The following is a 17,883-nucleotide window of genomic DNA, read 5'->3' as shown; positions in this document are numbered from 1 at the left end:
CCTGGTTCTGCATCAAAGTCATAAGTTTTGATTTCTTTCCTGAAGAAACTCCGAACCTGTAGATAACAGTAGAAATCTTGTCTGCCCACGTCATAAGTCCGGCACAAATCCTCGAACCTTACTAACTCCCCGTTTTTAATTATATTACAGAATGCGGTGATTCCCTGTTTAGCCCATCTTCTATATTTGTGGTCCACCGCTGCTGGGAGGAAGCGTGGGTGGTACGCAGGCCAACTCAAAATTCCTATCTGTTTAAGGAGGTTGAACTTTTTAACTACCTCTGCCCACTTTTTCAAAGAGAGATTCAAACACAAATTTTGTAATTGGTATACCTGGGGCAGACCATCCAGACACCCCAGAACAGACTGTATAGGGACGTCCATCAAAGAAAGCTCTATGTCCTTCCATTTAGCATCATAGGCTGGATTACACCAGCACACCAGAGGTCTAATCTGGGCAGACAGGTAATAACCCACTAGGCAAGGCAGACCCATACCCCCCCGACCCCCCGGCAGCTGAAGGGTCGAGTATCTTACTCTTGGCCTTTTGTTGCTCCAGATAAACCTTGAAAAATGCTTATCCCACTCCCTAAATTGTTTTGTTGGAACCTCTACTGGAAGTGCTGTAAATACATACAATAGTCTTGGAAGAACATTTATCTTTATTGTTTGGATTCTGCTGCCAAGGTCAAGGGGGAGCAGGCTCCACCTGTCCAAGTCCTCATATATTTTCTTATTTATTCGTTTGTAATTAACCTCGTATAATTGAGCCAAATTTTTTGTTAGTATAATGCCCAAATATTCTATTTGTAATTGGCGCCAATTAAATTGAAAACTATTTACTAGCTGTCTTGACGGAACAAAATTAAGGGTCAGAATTTGGGTTTTTTGTATATTGAGTTTATAACCTGAGAGTCTGCCATATGTTTCCAAGATGTTCATAAGCAATGGAATACCAGATTCAGGATTTTTAATTACTACTAAAACATCATCCGGATACAAACATATTTTGTTTTCCACATTCCCCATTGTCACCCCCTCCAACCCAGCCTCCTCTCTAATAACCTGAGCCAGTGGTTCGATAAAAAGATTAAAGAGTAGTGGGCTTAAAGGACATCCCTGCCTACATCCTCGTTGTAAAGTTATTTGATTCGAGAGACTTCCATTGATTTTAATTCTTGCTTTTGGAGAGGAATACACATTTTTTATACATTGAATAAATCTATCACAGAACCCAAATCTCTTCATTACTTGAAACAAAAACTCCCACCCTAAAGTATCATATGCCTTCTCGGCATCTAAGCTGAGAAGGACTGCACTTGATTTTTCTTTAGTTATATGATCAGTAATATGAACAGCCCTTCTTATACTATCATGTGTTTGTCTATTACCAATGAAACCTGTCTGGTCCTCATCTATCAGGAAAGGCATCAAGGTACTTAATCTCTTAGCTAATATTGCAGCATATAATTTGTAGTCTATATTTAATACACTAATTGGTCTATACCCTTTAGGATCCGTTTTATCTTTCCCCACCTTTGGTATGACCAATATAAACGCCTCTCGCCATGATGGTGGTAGAGCGCCCCCTCCCAAGGTGTAGTTAAAGGAGGCCTTCAATAATGGGAGAACAGATTCCCTCATGGCCTTATACCACTCCGGAGGGAACCCATCACAGCCCGGTGATTTGTTGGTCTTAAGATTGGATATCCCTCGGTCAACTTCCTCGGCTGATATTTCTGCCATTAACTTGTCATTTTGGTTTTTTCCTATAGATGGAAGATCCAAAGAGTTAAGAAATTTTTGAATTGTTTGATTATCCATTTTGTCCGGCTGTGTGTACAGAGCTGCATAGTACCCTTCAAATGAACTCTGAATTTCTTCAAGTTTACTAGTTATCTTGTTAGTTCTTGGGTTCCGAACTTTATAGATTGTGTTTTTCACCTGTTGTTTCCTGAGCCTCCATGAAAGCACCTTAGCAGCTTTGGGCCCTGCTTCATAATATCTTTGTCTCATATATTTAAGTTTTTTTTCAATTTCCTCATTTAAAATTTTGTGAATCTCCTGCTTAACCGGCCTCATTTGTTCCAGTAAGGAAGGGCTTTTGTTAATCGAATGCAGCCGCTCCAATCTTTTTAAATTTTCTTGTAAGTCTGATAGTTTTCTTGCTCTGATCTTCTTTAAATTAGCACATTTTACAATTATTTTACCCCTAATATATGCTTTAGCCGCATCCCACAGAATTGTAGGGTTAACTGTTCCATTATCGTTGAATTCTAAATAAGTTTTAAGCTCTTCTGCCATTTCTGTTTTGAATTCCGTGCTATTTAGTAAACTTGTGTTAAGCCTCCATAGCGTGTTTTTAGGGCTTCTAGCTAAATTAATTTTCATAGTTAAACCAGAGTGATCAGAGATGTCTCTTTGTCCTATTACACAGTCTTTCACTCTGTGAAGATCCTTATTGAACATAAAGAAATAATCAATTCTGGTATACACTTTATGTCTAGTTGAGTAAAAAGTAAATTCACGGTCATATTTATGGAGAGATCTCCATATATCTGTAAGTCCCGATTCTTGCATTATTTTCTTGAATTGCTTTTTTACGCGAGTCCTTCCTCGTTCCCTGTTAGTCGTATCCATTTTTGGGTTTAGGAGTAAATTAAAATCACCTGCACATATACAAGTGCCGCTTGCTTCTGCAGCCACAAGACTAAATACCTCCTTAAAGAAGTCAATACTACTACCAGGGGGTGCATAGATATTACATAGAGTGACTTCTTCCTGTTCCAGCTTCCCCTTTAACAACACATATCTACCTTCTTTATCTTTATGTTCTGCAATAAAATCAAACCTGATACTGTTTGGTATAAGAATGGCTACCCCTCTTTTTTCCCAGATCTGTGTGAAGCATAATAAGTTTTTCTATACCCCATTTTTTTATTTTCTCATGTGCTTCATTCGACAAATGTGTTTCCTGCAAGAACCCAATGCCAACCTGTTCTCGCTTAAGCTTTGAAATTATCTTGCTTCTTTTGATTGGATTTTTTATACCATTCACATTCAAAGTCTGTATACTATAGTACTGCATACCAGTTAAACACAAACATGTTTTTTCCTACCTGCATAACAACACTCCTGACCCTCAGAACACACAAAAAACAGAAATACATAACAAAACTTAACATAACAATGAACAGGTCTTCCAAACAAGAGGGTCCTTTATTCCTCTTAATGTAGGGGGGACTGCCACTAGTGGGGCCCCTGCTTAGTTGCCTACTTAAAGAAAGGAAACTGAAAAGGTTAATTTAAGAGTCACCTGCATCGAATCTTCATCACTCCTGTTATGAAGGGGAGTCACAGTCCTCACCATACTCATGTGCAGAGACGGTCACCCCTTGAAGCTCCGAATGGTACCAGCCAGCTGACCAAAGCTCTCACTGTGAAGTACTCAAATGTGTCTTCGGTGGAGTTGAATAAGATTAATCATCCATAGCTACGTTCTCTCTGTCTGGCCGCTGAAACGCCTTTAGCTTTTCCCGTGCGCTCTCTCGCAGGCCAGGTGCGCTCACCGCGCGTCGTGATCCCACTATCCAACGCTCTGTGTGCTCCTTCTATCCCCAGATTTTTCTCACTGCCTAAGTCCAAACCGTTACCGAGTTCAGTTTTAAGCATGTTTTCCACGTACCTCTGCATTGAGGTGCCTTCCGCATTTTCAGGGATGCCATATACCCGTAAATTGTTTCGGCGTGAGCGTCCCTCCAAATCCGTGATCTTTTCCCGGAGTAATTTCTGGTCATTTAGCAGCTGGCCGATAGCATCTCTCACTCCAATATCCCACCTCTCTTTCTCTGCCATGCTCTTTTCCATTTCTCCAAGGCGCTCACCCATCTCCTCGGTCTTGTTGATAGCAGCACTAACCTGTTGATTTATTTCGGTTGTTGGAAGCGGGAATGCCCTAAACGAGGTGCTCAAGTGAAATCTTTTGCTTTTGTTGTCTCTGTAAAACATGATGGTTTTGTTCCCTCTAAACAGGTGGACGTAGGACGGAAGTACACTTTGGACCAGGGGGATTTTTCACCTTTTGTTTCTGAGGTCATTATTCGGATGACCCGAAGCTTGGGAGGAGGATGATGGAAGCACTAATAAGGCATCAGAAAGTCTACTACTGCACCCAGCTCAAAGATGGTCACCGCCTAGGGGTCGTCAAATGCCCGGAAAAGGTTACCAAAAAGACGGAAGTCAAAGAATGGTTGGAATGGTTTGCTAACCTGCTGGAAGGATGGACAGGTGGCAAATTACGAATCATCTACAGTCCTTCTGAAAAATACGACAGCATAGTGAAGACGGCGACAATAGCCGCCGGTATAGACGGGATCCTGGTAAACCCAGATGTCCGAGGAACACCCCGTTATGCCGAGTGTAATGAGGTCCTGCAGAGACTCGCAGCTTACAGAGCAGATCAAGAGAAAAAACGGGAGTTGGACCTGGAGGAGTCGGACATGTCTGAACCTCCTACCCAGAGGGCCAGCCGTGACCCGTCGCCGCTAAGGAAGCCAACATCAGAGGACCTAATAGACCTCACAAAAGATGACGATGAAGAAGACCAAGAACAACCGGGCCCTTCAAGGAACCGACAAGGACCCTCCAAGCTGTCGAGACAAGGGGTCGAGGGTAGGACGTTTGCCTTCGACTTCGATGAAGGACAGTGGGCGGAGGCAGCGAAAGAATGGTCTCCACGACGAGACTGGAGGGGTGAGTTCCAGCCACAAGCATACAGCATGGAGAGGAAGCCAGCGGCTCCCCTACGACAACGGTCTGGAAGCAGTTCAGATGACGAGAGGGGCGATACAGACGAAGAGAGAGGAACAACCGACAGCCCCAGGAAAAAGCCTCAGAAATCAAGCGCCCGGAAAATGCCCCGAGAACTAGCCCCATTGCCCAAGGAAATCATCAGCATCAAGATGCAGACTGGGCTCCAAGTACATCGCTACATCGGAGAGCCGTGGGACATCGAAGGTGACGGACTGATCGCGTTCACCAACGATAAGTACAAGATCCACAACCGACAGTTCAGAGTGGACCTCAAACACCGAGCGGGGGAAGACTACCAAAGAGACCAACGCCTTCTGAGAACTACAGGCAGCGCTGCAACCAAGGGGGAAGTGGTCGTGATAAATGGCTACAACCTGAACTACGGTGTAGTGGTCTTGGTCCCAATCGATGCATACAAGAAAGGGGACAACCTCGAGGATTACAGGAAAAAGATTTGGCACGGATTATACCGAGGGCTCACAGCTGCGAGCAACGAAGGGATGAGAAGAGTAGTGGTGAGTGTGCAAGGACTGAGATCCCCGGAATTGAGAGGGAATACCGCTCAATCAGTCGCTGAAAAAGGGGTGGTGTCGATAGCCAAGACCAACAGTCACCTCCTGGGACTCAACGAAGTGGTGCTAGTGGTTGATCCCCGCTTGCATCAACTTCAGACCGAACAAGGTGTGAGGGCGGCAGCTGAAATAGAGGAACAGTACCACGCTGAACGCTCACCTCCAGAAACCAATATTCACCCCCTGGGAATCCAGGGGAGCGACCCCCCGAACGGCGGTCAAACTGGCCGGGCCAAGATGGTCAAGCCAATCAAAATAAAATTGAAGACGTCATCGATCGAGCCGGAGGGCCAAGCACCAGAGTACGTTAGGAGGCTCATAATTGAGTCAGACAACCACAGACAGAGAAAGCATGATGGGGACCAGCAGGAGAAGGAGCCTCAAGTGGGGGCAGGGGATGGACTTATGAGGCCAGCCAAGATGCAGCCGCTGAACACCCTCAAGGAAGAGCCCATAAGACAGCCACAATACAGCGACATCAGTGAATGAGGTGTCGGCTGATGAGGAGGAGCCGCCACAAATACCATCAAAGGCAGATCAGCGAAGCCCTGTGGCCTCTCGGAGCGGGCCAGCTCTACCAACTGTCCCCAGCGCCGGCCAGGACACTTACGCCGAGCTTAAGAACCTCAGGTTAGTGGTCAGGAACAAAAACGTAGATGAAAGCAATGAAGAGTATTTGAAAGACGTCTGGCCAACAGTGCTGTCTACCACGAGCCACGATGGAGCCAAAAAGCTGTGGCTAACTAGTGTGACGGCAGATCCGATGATCGGATCAGAATCAGCACAAGACAACTATGAGCGGTTGGTGTTGGAAGATATGGATGATGAAGACTCCCAAATCAGGAGGGCCAGGGGACGACTCGACAAGGGAGGCCGGTTGGAACCGCTGTGGCACACCTTGAAGCAGACCATCCCCCCCGCAAGATATGTGAAAGTGCTGCGCGAGGTGACGAGGGGCCGAAGAGGAGAAATGACATTTGTGAAAATGCCAGTAAAAGGTACCACCGTCACTCAGATGGATCTGGCAGTGAAAAGTTTCGACTTGGAACAGCAGTACTATGAGGAGAAGCGGAGGAAGGAATCAAGCCAGCAAGCGAGATCACCTAACAAGGCCAGCCTGAGACCCCCATCGAACCCCCAAAGCAGACCGTCAACCAACTTCCAGAGCCGACCGTCGACTAGTTACCAGAATAGACCGCCGCCCAACTTCCAGAACAGGACGTTTCAACCAAGAGCACAAGGGCCGCAAGGGAAACCGACTAACCAACCGGCATCATCGAACCAGCCGAGAGGAGGCCCCTATCTGACGGAAGAGGAATACAGAAAATTGAGCCCTGAACAGAGAACGGCCCTCCATGAGTCCCGTAGGACCGGGACCGGAGGGCCAGCAAAGTAATGGAGTCCAGGTCGCGGGTCATACTGGAAAATGCCTACTGGGAGGGGGACGAGATCTACGCTAAAGTGGAAGGAGTACCCTACCTAGTGGACACGGGAGCCGAGGTGTCGATGACCCGCAAAGACCTAGAAACAGCAGGACACCTGAAAGTACAATTTGCCAACGGGAAAATAGAGAAGATGCCATATGGGACATGGAAAGTAGTAGTGTGGATTAAAGGACCATACAATCTTCTCACAGTCAAGGACTTAGAAGAGTTAAGTAAGAAGAGGAGCAACTACCGGACCCTCCAAAGACGGTTGATAAACCTAAAAGCAAGGTTGGTAAAAGTTGGTCCGACGCAGACAGGATCGGACACTCAAGACTGGTACAAACCTGTGGATATACCGGCAGTGACAAAGCAGAAGATCGAAGAGAGTGACTTCTCCCCGGCCGGGAAGAAGAAGCTGCGTGAGATAATTGCCTCGGCAAAAGTAGCCAGATTCAAGAACGATTGCGGAGATTTGGGCCCAAGATTCGTGCACCATATTGAAGGTGGGGTGCACCCGCCGGTTCGACAGTACCCGCTGAATCCGGGAGCGGTTGAGGAGATGGACAAGATAGTGAAGGAACTGGGTTCCCTAGGAATCATCAGAGAGGAGCTCAACCCGATCACGAACAGTCCCATCCAGGCGGTGAAGAAACCCGAATCGGCAGGAGGGGGTTGGAGGCCAGTCATCAACTTCAAGGCCCTGAACCGACGGACAATAGCGAATCGGGCCAGCCTGATCAACCCCCAAGGCACATTAAAGACACTGCGAGTCAAGAAGTTCAAGTCCTGCATTGACCTGGCTAATGGATTTTTCTCTCTCCGCCTCGCAAGGCAATCCCAGGGTAAGACAGCATTTACTCATAAAGGCAAAAGCTATGTTTGGCAAAGGTTGCCCCAAGGATATAAGAACTCGCCAAACGTTTTTCAGTCAGCCGTGATGGAAGTACTGGGGGACGTGGGGGCAACTGTGTACATAGACGATGTTTTTATCGCTGATGACACCGAAGAAGAGCACTTAGAAAGGCTACAAAAGGTGATTGAGAATCTAACAAAAGCAGGCTTAAAACTGAACCTCAAGAAATGCCAATTTGGACAGTTCCAGGTGAATTACCTGGGTTTTCAGGTCACATCAGACTTGGGACTCTCAGACGGATATAGGGAAAAAATGATGAACATTCAACCCCCTCAGTCAGAGAATGAACTGCAGAAAATATTGGGACTATGCAACTATGTCAGAGACCACGTACCCAACTACCAGAAGTATGCCAAACCTTTGTACAACTGCCTGAAAAAGAGTGTGGAAAACGAAGGAGGGGGAAAAAGACCCTGGGTTTGGACAGCGGCTAACCGAGATTTGGAGGACCTAAAGAAGGCAATTCAGGCCGCGGTGAGACTGGAACCGAGAAGTTTGTCAGATAGATTGGTGGCAGAGGTCAGCTGCGAGGAAGATGATGCCATGATAAAAGTAAGCAACAAGAACGGAGGCCTGGTTACACTATGGAGTTATACTCTGACCTCTGTTGAGAAAAAATACCCACAAGAAGAAAAGGAGCTGGCAGTACTAGCTCGATATTGGAGTGTACTGAAGGATCTAGCGCAAGGACAACCAGTTAAAGTCATTACGCAGAGCCAGGTCCACAAGTACCTGAGGAAAGGTACCGTTGAAAGTACCAAAGCAACAAATGCACGGTGGGGGAGATGGGAAGACATCCTGCTGGACCCAGAGCTTGAAATCGGGCCAGCACAACCCACCAACAAGAAGCGACAACAAGAAACACCTGAAAAACCAGGACAACCAGAATGGACACTCTACACCGATGGATCAAAGAAAGAGTCCGACCAAGTGGCCTATTGGGGTTTCATCTTGAAACAAGACGGCAAGGAAAGATGTCGACAGAAAGGAAAGGCTCCCGGCAGTGCTCAAGCCGGGGAAGTGACGGCGATACTGGAAGGACTACTGGAGCTAGGGAAAAGGAAGATCAAGAGCGCCAGGTTAGTGACGGACAGTTACTACTGCGCCCAGGCCCTTAAAGAAGACTTAGCCATTTGGGAGAAGAATGGCTTCGAGACAGCTAAAGGTAAACCGGTGGCGCATAGAGATTTATGGAAGAAGATTGCGGAGTTGAAAATGCAACTGGAGCTTGAAGTAGAGCACCAACGAGCGCACACGCATGAGGGAGCTCATTGGCGTGGAAATGATGAGGTGGACTGTTATGTCCAACAAAGGAAGATTGTCTTTGTCGGAATCGAGAAGTGGGACAGCACTCCCAGAGGAAGGGAGGTCCCAGAAGAGTACGTGGATGAGGTCGTGCGGAGTGTGCATGAGGCCCTTGGTCATGCAGGCGTACGACCTACCCGTAAGGAGCTGGAGGAGCATGAACTTTGGATCCCAGTGAAACAAGTCCAATGCGTGCTGAGGGACTGTGAGGTGTGTGGAAAATACAACGCAGGTCACCGAGGGCAACGGTTGGAGGGCTTAACCATCAAGAGTATGATCCCCTGGGGTTCAGTCTGCATGGATGTTGCAGGCCCCATGGGAACAACAGGAAAGAAGGGAGAGAAGTACCTTTTAGTACTGGTGGACTCAATGTCGGGATTTGTGACCGTGAAAGCAGCCAAGAAAGCGAATGGCAGCAGTGTTGTCGGCATGCTGGAGCAAGTATGCAGTGCCCTGGGAATCCCGAAAGAGCTGCGGACGGACAATGGGAGACATTTCCGTAATGCACAGGTTGACCAATGGTGTCAGAAATATGGGGTGATGAGAGTGTACTCGCTGCCCTATACATCCCAAGCCAATGGAGTAGTGGAGCGCACCATTGGGTTAGTAAAGAGCTGGATAGCTAAGAATGCTAACGACAAAAGCTGGAGCACCATGGCGGTCGAAATAGGGCAGGCCCTAAACGACAGAAGCAGAGCCTAAAGGCCCGCCCCCTCGATGGAGCTCAACCAACGACCGTTCACCACAAAGGAAGTGGGGCGGGGCTCCAGCAACAAAAAGGAGGAACCAACGCCCAAGGTGCCATTCAGAGTGGGACAACGAGTGTGGGTCAAAGCAAGAGAGCAACCTGTGAGTGCAGCAGTGAAACCTAAATTTGAGACAAAAGATATTGTTAAGCAAGTACTGGATAGGAATACAGTACTGCTGGAGAGGAAAGGGATCCAAGGAGTTGAGCAGCTCAAGCCAGTTCCTGACTAAAGAGAAACAGAAGCCGGTGAAATGGCCAGTGAATCATGTGTTGTTCCACCCTATCTCGGACTGGCCACCGTGAAAGGGGTGGTTGTGATCAGAAGAACGACTTCAGGGATTTGGGCAGGACGAGCCCTGAAGAAATTGGATTGGGCCAAAAATGGAGTCCTGTCGAGTGATCCTGAAATGCTGATGTGGAGTAAAGCGAAGAACCGCTGCCCTGTGTGTTTATCAATCAGTCAACTCCCCATTACTTGGGAGGGACCAGGTCGCGACAAACCCAGGCGACAGGAAGCAACGGCCGATAGACTGCAACACCTCCCCGTCTCCCCGGTCTCTGTCATGAATGTCCAGGTATGTGGGAACTGTCGAATGGGCTACCTGCCTCGGCTGGTAATAGTGAGTCAGTGGGGATGGCGGGAGGAAGAACCAAGAAGATGTACCTGTCTATGGGACGGAGAGGAATTGAGCAGCTGTTCGGTCTGCAGTGAGCAGATCCAGGGAGGAGAGGTGACTCTGTCGGGGGAAGCTGATGGCTGGCAAGTGAGGAGGTTTTACAGCCCGCTACGGTACTTCCAAACGTACGGAGGGGTTCAGTGTACTTATGGAAGCCCCATACCATCGGTTCAATGGTTCTCAGGGCCTTCCGCTCCCCCCAACTCCCCAGAGGAATCCTCGGGGAGAGAACAGTGGATCTGGCGGAGGGAAGAGGGACCACACGATTATCTGTGGGATTCTGTCCATTCCGCCTGGCCTTATGATCCTGCGCGAACCCAGCTGCAGTTCCCACCAGTAAGTACCACGCACTCCCCTATGGTCTTCCGGGTGTATCGGCCTCAAACAAGCCGCCCAATGGCTGAGGAGTTAAGTTTGCTCCCAGATGAAACCAAGGTGCAAGCCGTTAATGGGGGCTGGACGGGCCCCTGGGAACTAACCACCTGGGCTCACTTGATTTTGGAAGTTATTAACGACTGCACCATCGCGGTGACAGATCTACCGGATGTACCAAGAGAGAGGGGAGTACGCACATCAGATCTCTACTATTACACCACAGAGATAGATAGGTGGGGCAGTAACGCAGCAAGACCCAAAGAGAAATCGGCCCTGTACACTGTGACAGCGGAGCTCAATTTCCGTGACGGAATATTCCAGGTTCCAGGAGGCGTGGCCCACAGAGTGAGAACACCCACTGATCCTAGCACCACCCGTAAAGTTCAACTGTCAGTACGGATGCTCACTATCCCTTATAAAGGAGTATATTCAGTAGGAGCAACAGTTGAGGTGGTGCATGAGGAAAAGGTTTACGCGACCATAGACCTGGAACCTCCCAAGAAGAAGTTCAAGACCAGCACCTGGCAGTCACTCACATCAGCATGGAGGAGGAAAAGTCAGAATTAAAAGATACCCTGGAAGAAGGGGACTGAGGTACCAAGTCTAAAAGTCAGAAGAAAGATAAAAAACAAAGTGGGAAGAAATACTTTGGGAGTTTCAGGAAGGCTCCTTTCTTAGAGAACCCAGACCAGACTTCTGGGCCCACTTTAAATAATTTGCTCACAAACTGTTCTATCTTACTAGACATGCCACGAGAAGATTTCACTGTCTCCTATCCGCTCACAGAAGCCTGTTATCTTAAGCATCTCACCTATCTTCGACCCCCTGATCTCCATGAGGTAAAAGAAGTCGGAGAGAGTGAGGAGGCATCGCCACGTCCATGGCAGAAACCATATTATTTTGTCCCCTCGGTAATCCCGATTTGGCAAGGGAAAATGTCAGCCGACGCGAGTAGCTATGATGGAATTTCACCGGACTGTTCGCAGCCCCTTCCATGGATTTTTAATACAGTCTATCTGATGATTGAGGGGAGGGAAGTGTGGGTTCGGTGGGGTCCCCATTATTTGGAACCGTTACAAGGGCAATACTGTGAACTCTCAGTAAATGGCATGATCATTTGGACCACATCACCAGGTATGGCAAAAATAGTAATGAAGATGGAAGCCAACCCAGACTACTATGTTTTCAATAACACCAGACTCCCGCTGAGATTGGAATTGGACAGAGTTTATCCCAATCCGCCTCACCAGAGGATCTTCACTCCGACGTCTTGGGGATATCGCACAAGATTGACGTTGCATGGGCAATCATTATGTACCTACGTTTCAGTAACAACAGCAGTAGGGTACGGACACGAAGCCTGGAGAGATGACAAGCTACGGGGCGGCACCGCCCAAGGCCCATTTCCTCGACCTGACTTCTGGAGGGTGTTCCTCTGGAAATGGGTGTGGAGGGGGTTGGAACCTAACTTGCCCTACCCTTCTCCTGTGTATAACTCCCTGATGCAAGGGAGAGCCACCAGACGAGTGGCTACAAGGGCTACTGCTCGACAGCGCAACAGAGCTTTGAAAAAGATCTGCACCAAGCCCAACACCACAGACCCCAGGGAGATCCTGATCCTATCTTCATAAAGACCAGGATGGAAGAAACCCGGTTAAGACGCATGTATACAAGAGCAAATCTGCTAGAAGATGCCTCCGAATCGGAAGATAGCGCTGACTTTGACGACAATGATAACTCGGAAACCCCTGACGGACCCCTGCTACGGAAAAAGACCACGAGAACGGATACCCCACTGTACATAAAAACTTTGCTTACGCTACTAGCTTTACTATTTGCTGCATCTATCCTTATTGCAATTCTATACTTCATCGGAGTTGGGCCCTGGCATCTTACGCATTCAAGGGTCACCTATGGACGCTCCAGATATGCTACCTTCAATTGCTGGAATACAAGTACCATCTCTATCTTTGTGCCATGGGACAACGGGTCATCTATTCATAACCAAACCCAGAGGTTTGCCAAAGACAATGGGAAAAAGTATGTGGAAAGCCGAGCCTATGAATTGAATGATTCCACCATCGATAACCTTCTGAACCGTACCTGGGAAATTTACAACCACGAGTTTCTCAGTGATGGAGTAATCTGCTGGATAAGAATTCTGCATCAGAAAGAACGCCGGACCGTCAGATGTAACTGGATCCACCCGGACCGAGGCATGCCCGAATGGCACTGTAACATGGCCTGTCGACCCCTGATGCTGTTGCCACTTCAGGGATACTGGGACGATGAGGTAATCTACTCAGCCCCACATAGATCCTCAGGCTGTAAGACATGGCTCCCAAAAGGAGAGTTCTGGGGAGATTATCATTTAAATTGTGAAGAAGAGGTAGTTGACACCTCGACGCTGTTCAAAAAGAGGAATACCAGCACCGGTATTCGGACACGACCCACAGGGTGGCCCGGAACGTTGGTCTGGGAAAACATCACGGCGTTCTTGATAAATCTGGGCCCCACAAGGTTCGTACATCAGCTCGACCAGCAAGAATGCTATAGAACTAAGTTCAGCCTGTTAAGTTCATGCCTCTGGAACAAGTACTTCAGATGCTTGGACCAAAATCACATAGCTTTAGCTCTGGAAGAGTATTGGTCAATTTCATGGGTTAGTGCGAGTGCGGTGCGTACTGAAATTGAGACCTGGCTGAATGACTCATTCCCCTGGACAAGCATAGCTAAAGACCAAATGTACTTTAGGGGAGATTTCCCAGAGGGGGCTGTTCGCTCTCCTGCTGGGCTGAAGGGACCATACGTTGCCGATATGCGTACGCAGCCACTTCCGACTCCAGATGACCTGCTGAAAGCTCCCAAAGACCACTTTGCAAAAATTGACAAGTGTGTGGCCAGACGGATTTTTGATAGTCTTAATGACACCGATTGGGTGAAGACTATGTCCTCTCCGAGATGTGACCTCTGGCAAACCAGTAACACCTTTTACTCCACCTGGAAATATCACTGTCCCGATCCTGAAACCTTCCCTACGGCGAAGATGGTCCTCCGAGCTTGGTATGAGGACTACCATCGAGCTTGGGATTGGGAATGGTGGGGGCTCCAACAGGAAGAACTCCAAGCCTGGGTTATACTATGCCTCAACGAGTCCAACAACTACTGGATTAAATACCAGTACATTGCCTCTGTTTACTCTAAAGACCGTATGATTTGGCCAGGGATTTTTTGGAGACCGGATAACTATGTCGTCCCGAGGCCTTGGCGCATGGTGTGCACTCGTAACAACACCGAGTGCACCATTGGGCTAGCCAGGAAGCCATGTCAAAATATCCGAGGTTGGGAGGACCACTGCACAGAACACTATGCGGATGAGTACAACACACATGCCTCCGAGGTTGTTTGGAGGAAGATTCAAGGAAACTGGCGGAGGGCGCTTGTGAGCGGTAAAACCTGCACTGATGCAATTTTGGGGTATCACCTCCAAAAGCGCAAAAGTATCCTCGACCTCCCCGTTCCTTTCATCCCCGATACCCTCATAGCTCTCGCAGAGGGCCATGCGTTCCGGAAGAGTCTGTGTGATGGAGAAGTGGACCCTGGATTTGACTGGGTGGGACCTAACCTTCTTTACTCCAACCTCACCTGCAATGTCTCCAAAGAAGTGTGGCAGAAATGTGGAGAAGGGAAACATCAACATGACTGTCGCTGGTATGAGACGTTGGGCTCTACCCTGGTAACCTCCATCTCAGATGTAGTGGAGGAGGTCACTAATGTGGTCGGTGGAGGCCTCACTATTATCGAGCATTGGTTGCTTAATGCTCTGAGCATGCTGTGGCCATATTTGTTGGGCATCCTGGGCGTGGTTATCGCCATGGTTCTAGGAAAGGTTGTTTTGGAGGTGTGGCTAAAGGCACTTTGTCGTTGCAAGGGGAGGGATCACAAGCCCCTCCCCCCAAAGGAGGAGCCTGGTTCTGCATAAAGGAGAGCTGCTGTGTGCCGACGACCCAGTTATCGATCGTCAGAGCTGCTGCCAAGGAAGGACCCAAATCAAGAATCAACCAAGGAAACATCATGTCATCCAACTCTACGACCAACTCCTCTTCCACCAATCCGACCTTTGAACCCATTCAAGTGAGTACCCTTGAACAAGTCGGGTTCATCCTAGCCTGGGTAGTCTACTGCCACACCGGGTCTTGGACCACTGGGCAGCCTTTGAGAGTGTTTGTCGCGCTCCAGGGGTATGCAAAGCTCCTTCTACGACCCCTTCTTCTGTGAAGATGGGATCATGCCCCCTCCCTTTTTGCCTGTTATCTGATGGGACGGACCCGCATCAACTGGCGTAGAGGAGCCGTGGCCTGTCTTTGGCTTACCATCGACACGACGGCCTTAATAATGGAGCTGGTCTGTGGAGGAACCCACGCTAACCATGCTGCACCACTGAAAATTCTCACCACGATCGTCGAGGGTCTTCTGGCGACATCTATCCTCATCTACCTGGCTTACCAGGCTTTCTCCATCAGAGGTCAAGGCAAACGTCGCTGGCTCGGAAGATGGGCGATCTTAGCCCTCTGGGTGACAGGGTGGGGAGTTTTAGTGACCCTCTATTGGATGAGGATGATGTCCACACTGCCCATCATAGTAAGGTTAATGACCCATGCGGCGATATTTCATGATTCATCTTATGTGCAGCATCGGGATTCGCAAGTATCCGAAAATGTTTCCCCGGTGATAAATTCTCCATGGCTCGCAGCTCAAAGAAGCACACGAGTTTAAATCAGCTCCCTTTTTATGCTCTTGCTTTCGCTTTTCACCCCTTTTCCCCATTATTAGTAAAAAGAATCGATAACTACTAATCATGAAGTTACCTAGGTTGCTGTTTCTCTTCAGGCACCGATCTGCTGCGTGGGATGTGGGACGACCGCAGAATCCTCTGGGTTCATATGGGTTGCATCGTCTACCCATTGGTGTCACGACTGCGTACACCTTGAAAATGTAACGGCAATCCTCTGCCTCCATGGACGTGAGGACCTGCCTTACATTGCGGCCTCTACGTCTAGATCCCTGGAGCGGGACCATAAAGTCGTGTGGACCTCTGCGTTGGGCCAGGCTGATGATGCACTTCAGACTTCGCCTTTGGAGAGTGGCCGGGTGCTACCCGGCCAGAAGCTTTCAGAAGCTTTGGGAGAATCAGATCACCCGCCAGTGCCTTCTTACTCTGCACCTTATGGACGGCAGAGTAGTAGCAGTTGGTGACCCCATTCCACCAGTTTGCCCGGCATCTCCAGACATGTTTGTTGATATCGGATGTCAGGCCAGCATTGCAACTCACTATCAGGGTACCCAAGCTGAGGTTCTCAGTTCATCTCACCAAGCAAGCCAGATTGAAGATACACCTCTCCCTTCACGCGTGGATCAGAGCAGTCAAACAAGCTCCGACATCACCTGCATTTGTCAGATGCAGTCCCCTTCGTTTGCTCAGGATTTCCAAGATCTGCTTGAGGAGTTGGAGGCGTGTTGTACTTTTCCAGCATCCACACAGCTGGATGTGGAGATGGATGGATCTGCGTCACCTCCACCACCACAGCTGCAGCACTGCGACCTCCCTGAGCCGTGTAGCTCCACGATAGAAGATGTGCTGGACGCCGACGCTTGGATTTCCCCACCATCGAATCTGACGGACTACGAGATCGTGGATGCATGGACGCCGTCATCTTCTCCTGTCACTTGCTATGAAAGGGACATTCTGACTATCCATTGTGATGAAGTATTAGAATTATATAATTGAACTTTGCGTTTCCTGCGACGCACCGTTCGATCTCACGGAGGGGGTGTCGAGAAAACTGGCCTGGGAGTGTGAGATCTCTCTAGGTACACGCAGAAAACGGAGTACGGGCCTGGAGGACAACAGTGACTTTGTATGATGATTTAATGATGATTAAAGAAATGGAATATAAATTACATATGTGTGTAATAGTTGAGATGATTGGTGTTATTGTAATCACAATGTCTGTAACGTACAGTTGAAATATATACTCTGTATTCATGATCTGTAGTAACGGTAATAGTTTAATTATTGTTGTATGTTGAGTTGGTTGGGTTTCATGATAATATAAGAGGACTGTGGATTTGAGTACAGGAGAAAGAAAAATGAACTGTGTCACAGGCAGCACACTGAGCTGGGCGGAGGTCCCAGAACATCTCCAAAAAAGGCAATAACTGCCAAATAGCCAACAGGAGAAAAAGAGAAGTAGTGGGCAAGAGTTGCAGCAAATTCAGGGTGGAGCAGAGTTTGGGGAGGATGGGTACTTTCCAATGAAATAATCGGGAAGGATGAGTCATGAGACCTCTCCCACACACAACTATGAACCGAGAGGGTTTAAAAAGCCAGCAAGCTGGGGAGGAAACTGTTCTTTGTCCGCGGCGCTGAGGAGGAGACAACGAAAGGGCGCAGGCTGAAGACCAGCGGAGGACCACACCCTGGGACCGAGGGAGAGTTGAAACTTCGCGCCGCATAGAAGGGACAAGATCCATCAGCCCCAGCCTCGGTTCCTGATTCGGCTGGCTCCTCTGCCTCCACCCAATGATCCGTATTCTACTGTGGCGGACTTGGAGAAAAGACAAAGGTCACTCGGTGATGAAGATCCTGTTCGTTTAATGGAAAACGGACTGATCGACTTTGCTTCTTTTCTGTAAAGAGAACTTTGCTCCGTCAGGACAGAGACTCTAACCAAGGACATCTGAGGACCTCAGCTGCCAAGATCAATTTGCCACCGGGTGTGAGTTGTACTGCCCCCCAAAAGCCTCGCTTAGTGGAACTGGTGACACAGATTAGGGTTAGGAAAGAGAGTAGGTTAAGATTGATTTTAATTTGATTTTATGCTGTCTTGAATTGTAATCTCTGAAAGAAACTCTGTTTGTCATTTACCCCTGCTAAAGCTTGCATAATAAAATACCCATCAAAAATTAATAGAAATTGTGGACATTGAGGTTAATTGAGTCAGTTTGATCATTAAGGGTTCTCTTGATAAATAGTAAAGTTAACACACATGATT

At 48.2% G+C, this 17,883-nt stretch overlaps 1 protein-coding gene across 1 annotated transcript in view; it reads left to right on the top strand.

Annotated features, from left to right (window-relative positions):
• The window catches only part of LOC106937924 (uncharacterized), a 10,168-nt gene extending 4,288 nt beyond the window's left edge, over positions 1-5,880 (top strand). The window contains exon 2 of the mRNA XM_015019677.1: positions 4,092-5,880. Within this exon, the coding sequence (XP_014875163.1) occupies positions 4,092-5,872 (1,781 nt within the window). The 3' untranslated portion in view covers positions 5,873-5,880. The remainder of the gene's footprint in view (positions 1-4,091) is intronic.
• The last annotated feature ends 12,003 nt before the right edge of the window (positions 5,881-17,883 follow it).

The sequence above is a fragment of the Poecilia latipinna genome, unplaced genomic scaffold, assembly GCF_001443285.1.
Source record: "Poecilia latipinna isolate Pla-1442-1.1 unplaced genomic scaffold, P_latipinna-1.0 Scaffold2467, whole genome shotgun sequence".
NCBI classification, from domain to species: Eukaryota; Metazoa; Chordata; class Actinopteri; order Cyprinodontiformes; family Poeciliidae; genus Poecilia; species Poecilia latipinna.
Note: the sequence above shows the minus strand (reverse complement) of the source record. Positions and strands in the feature narration are given on the sequence as shown.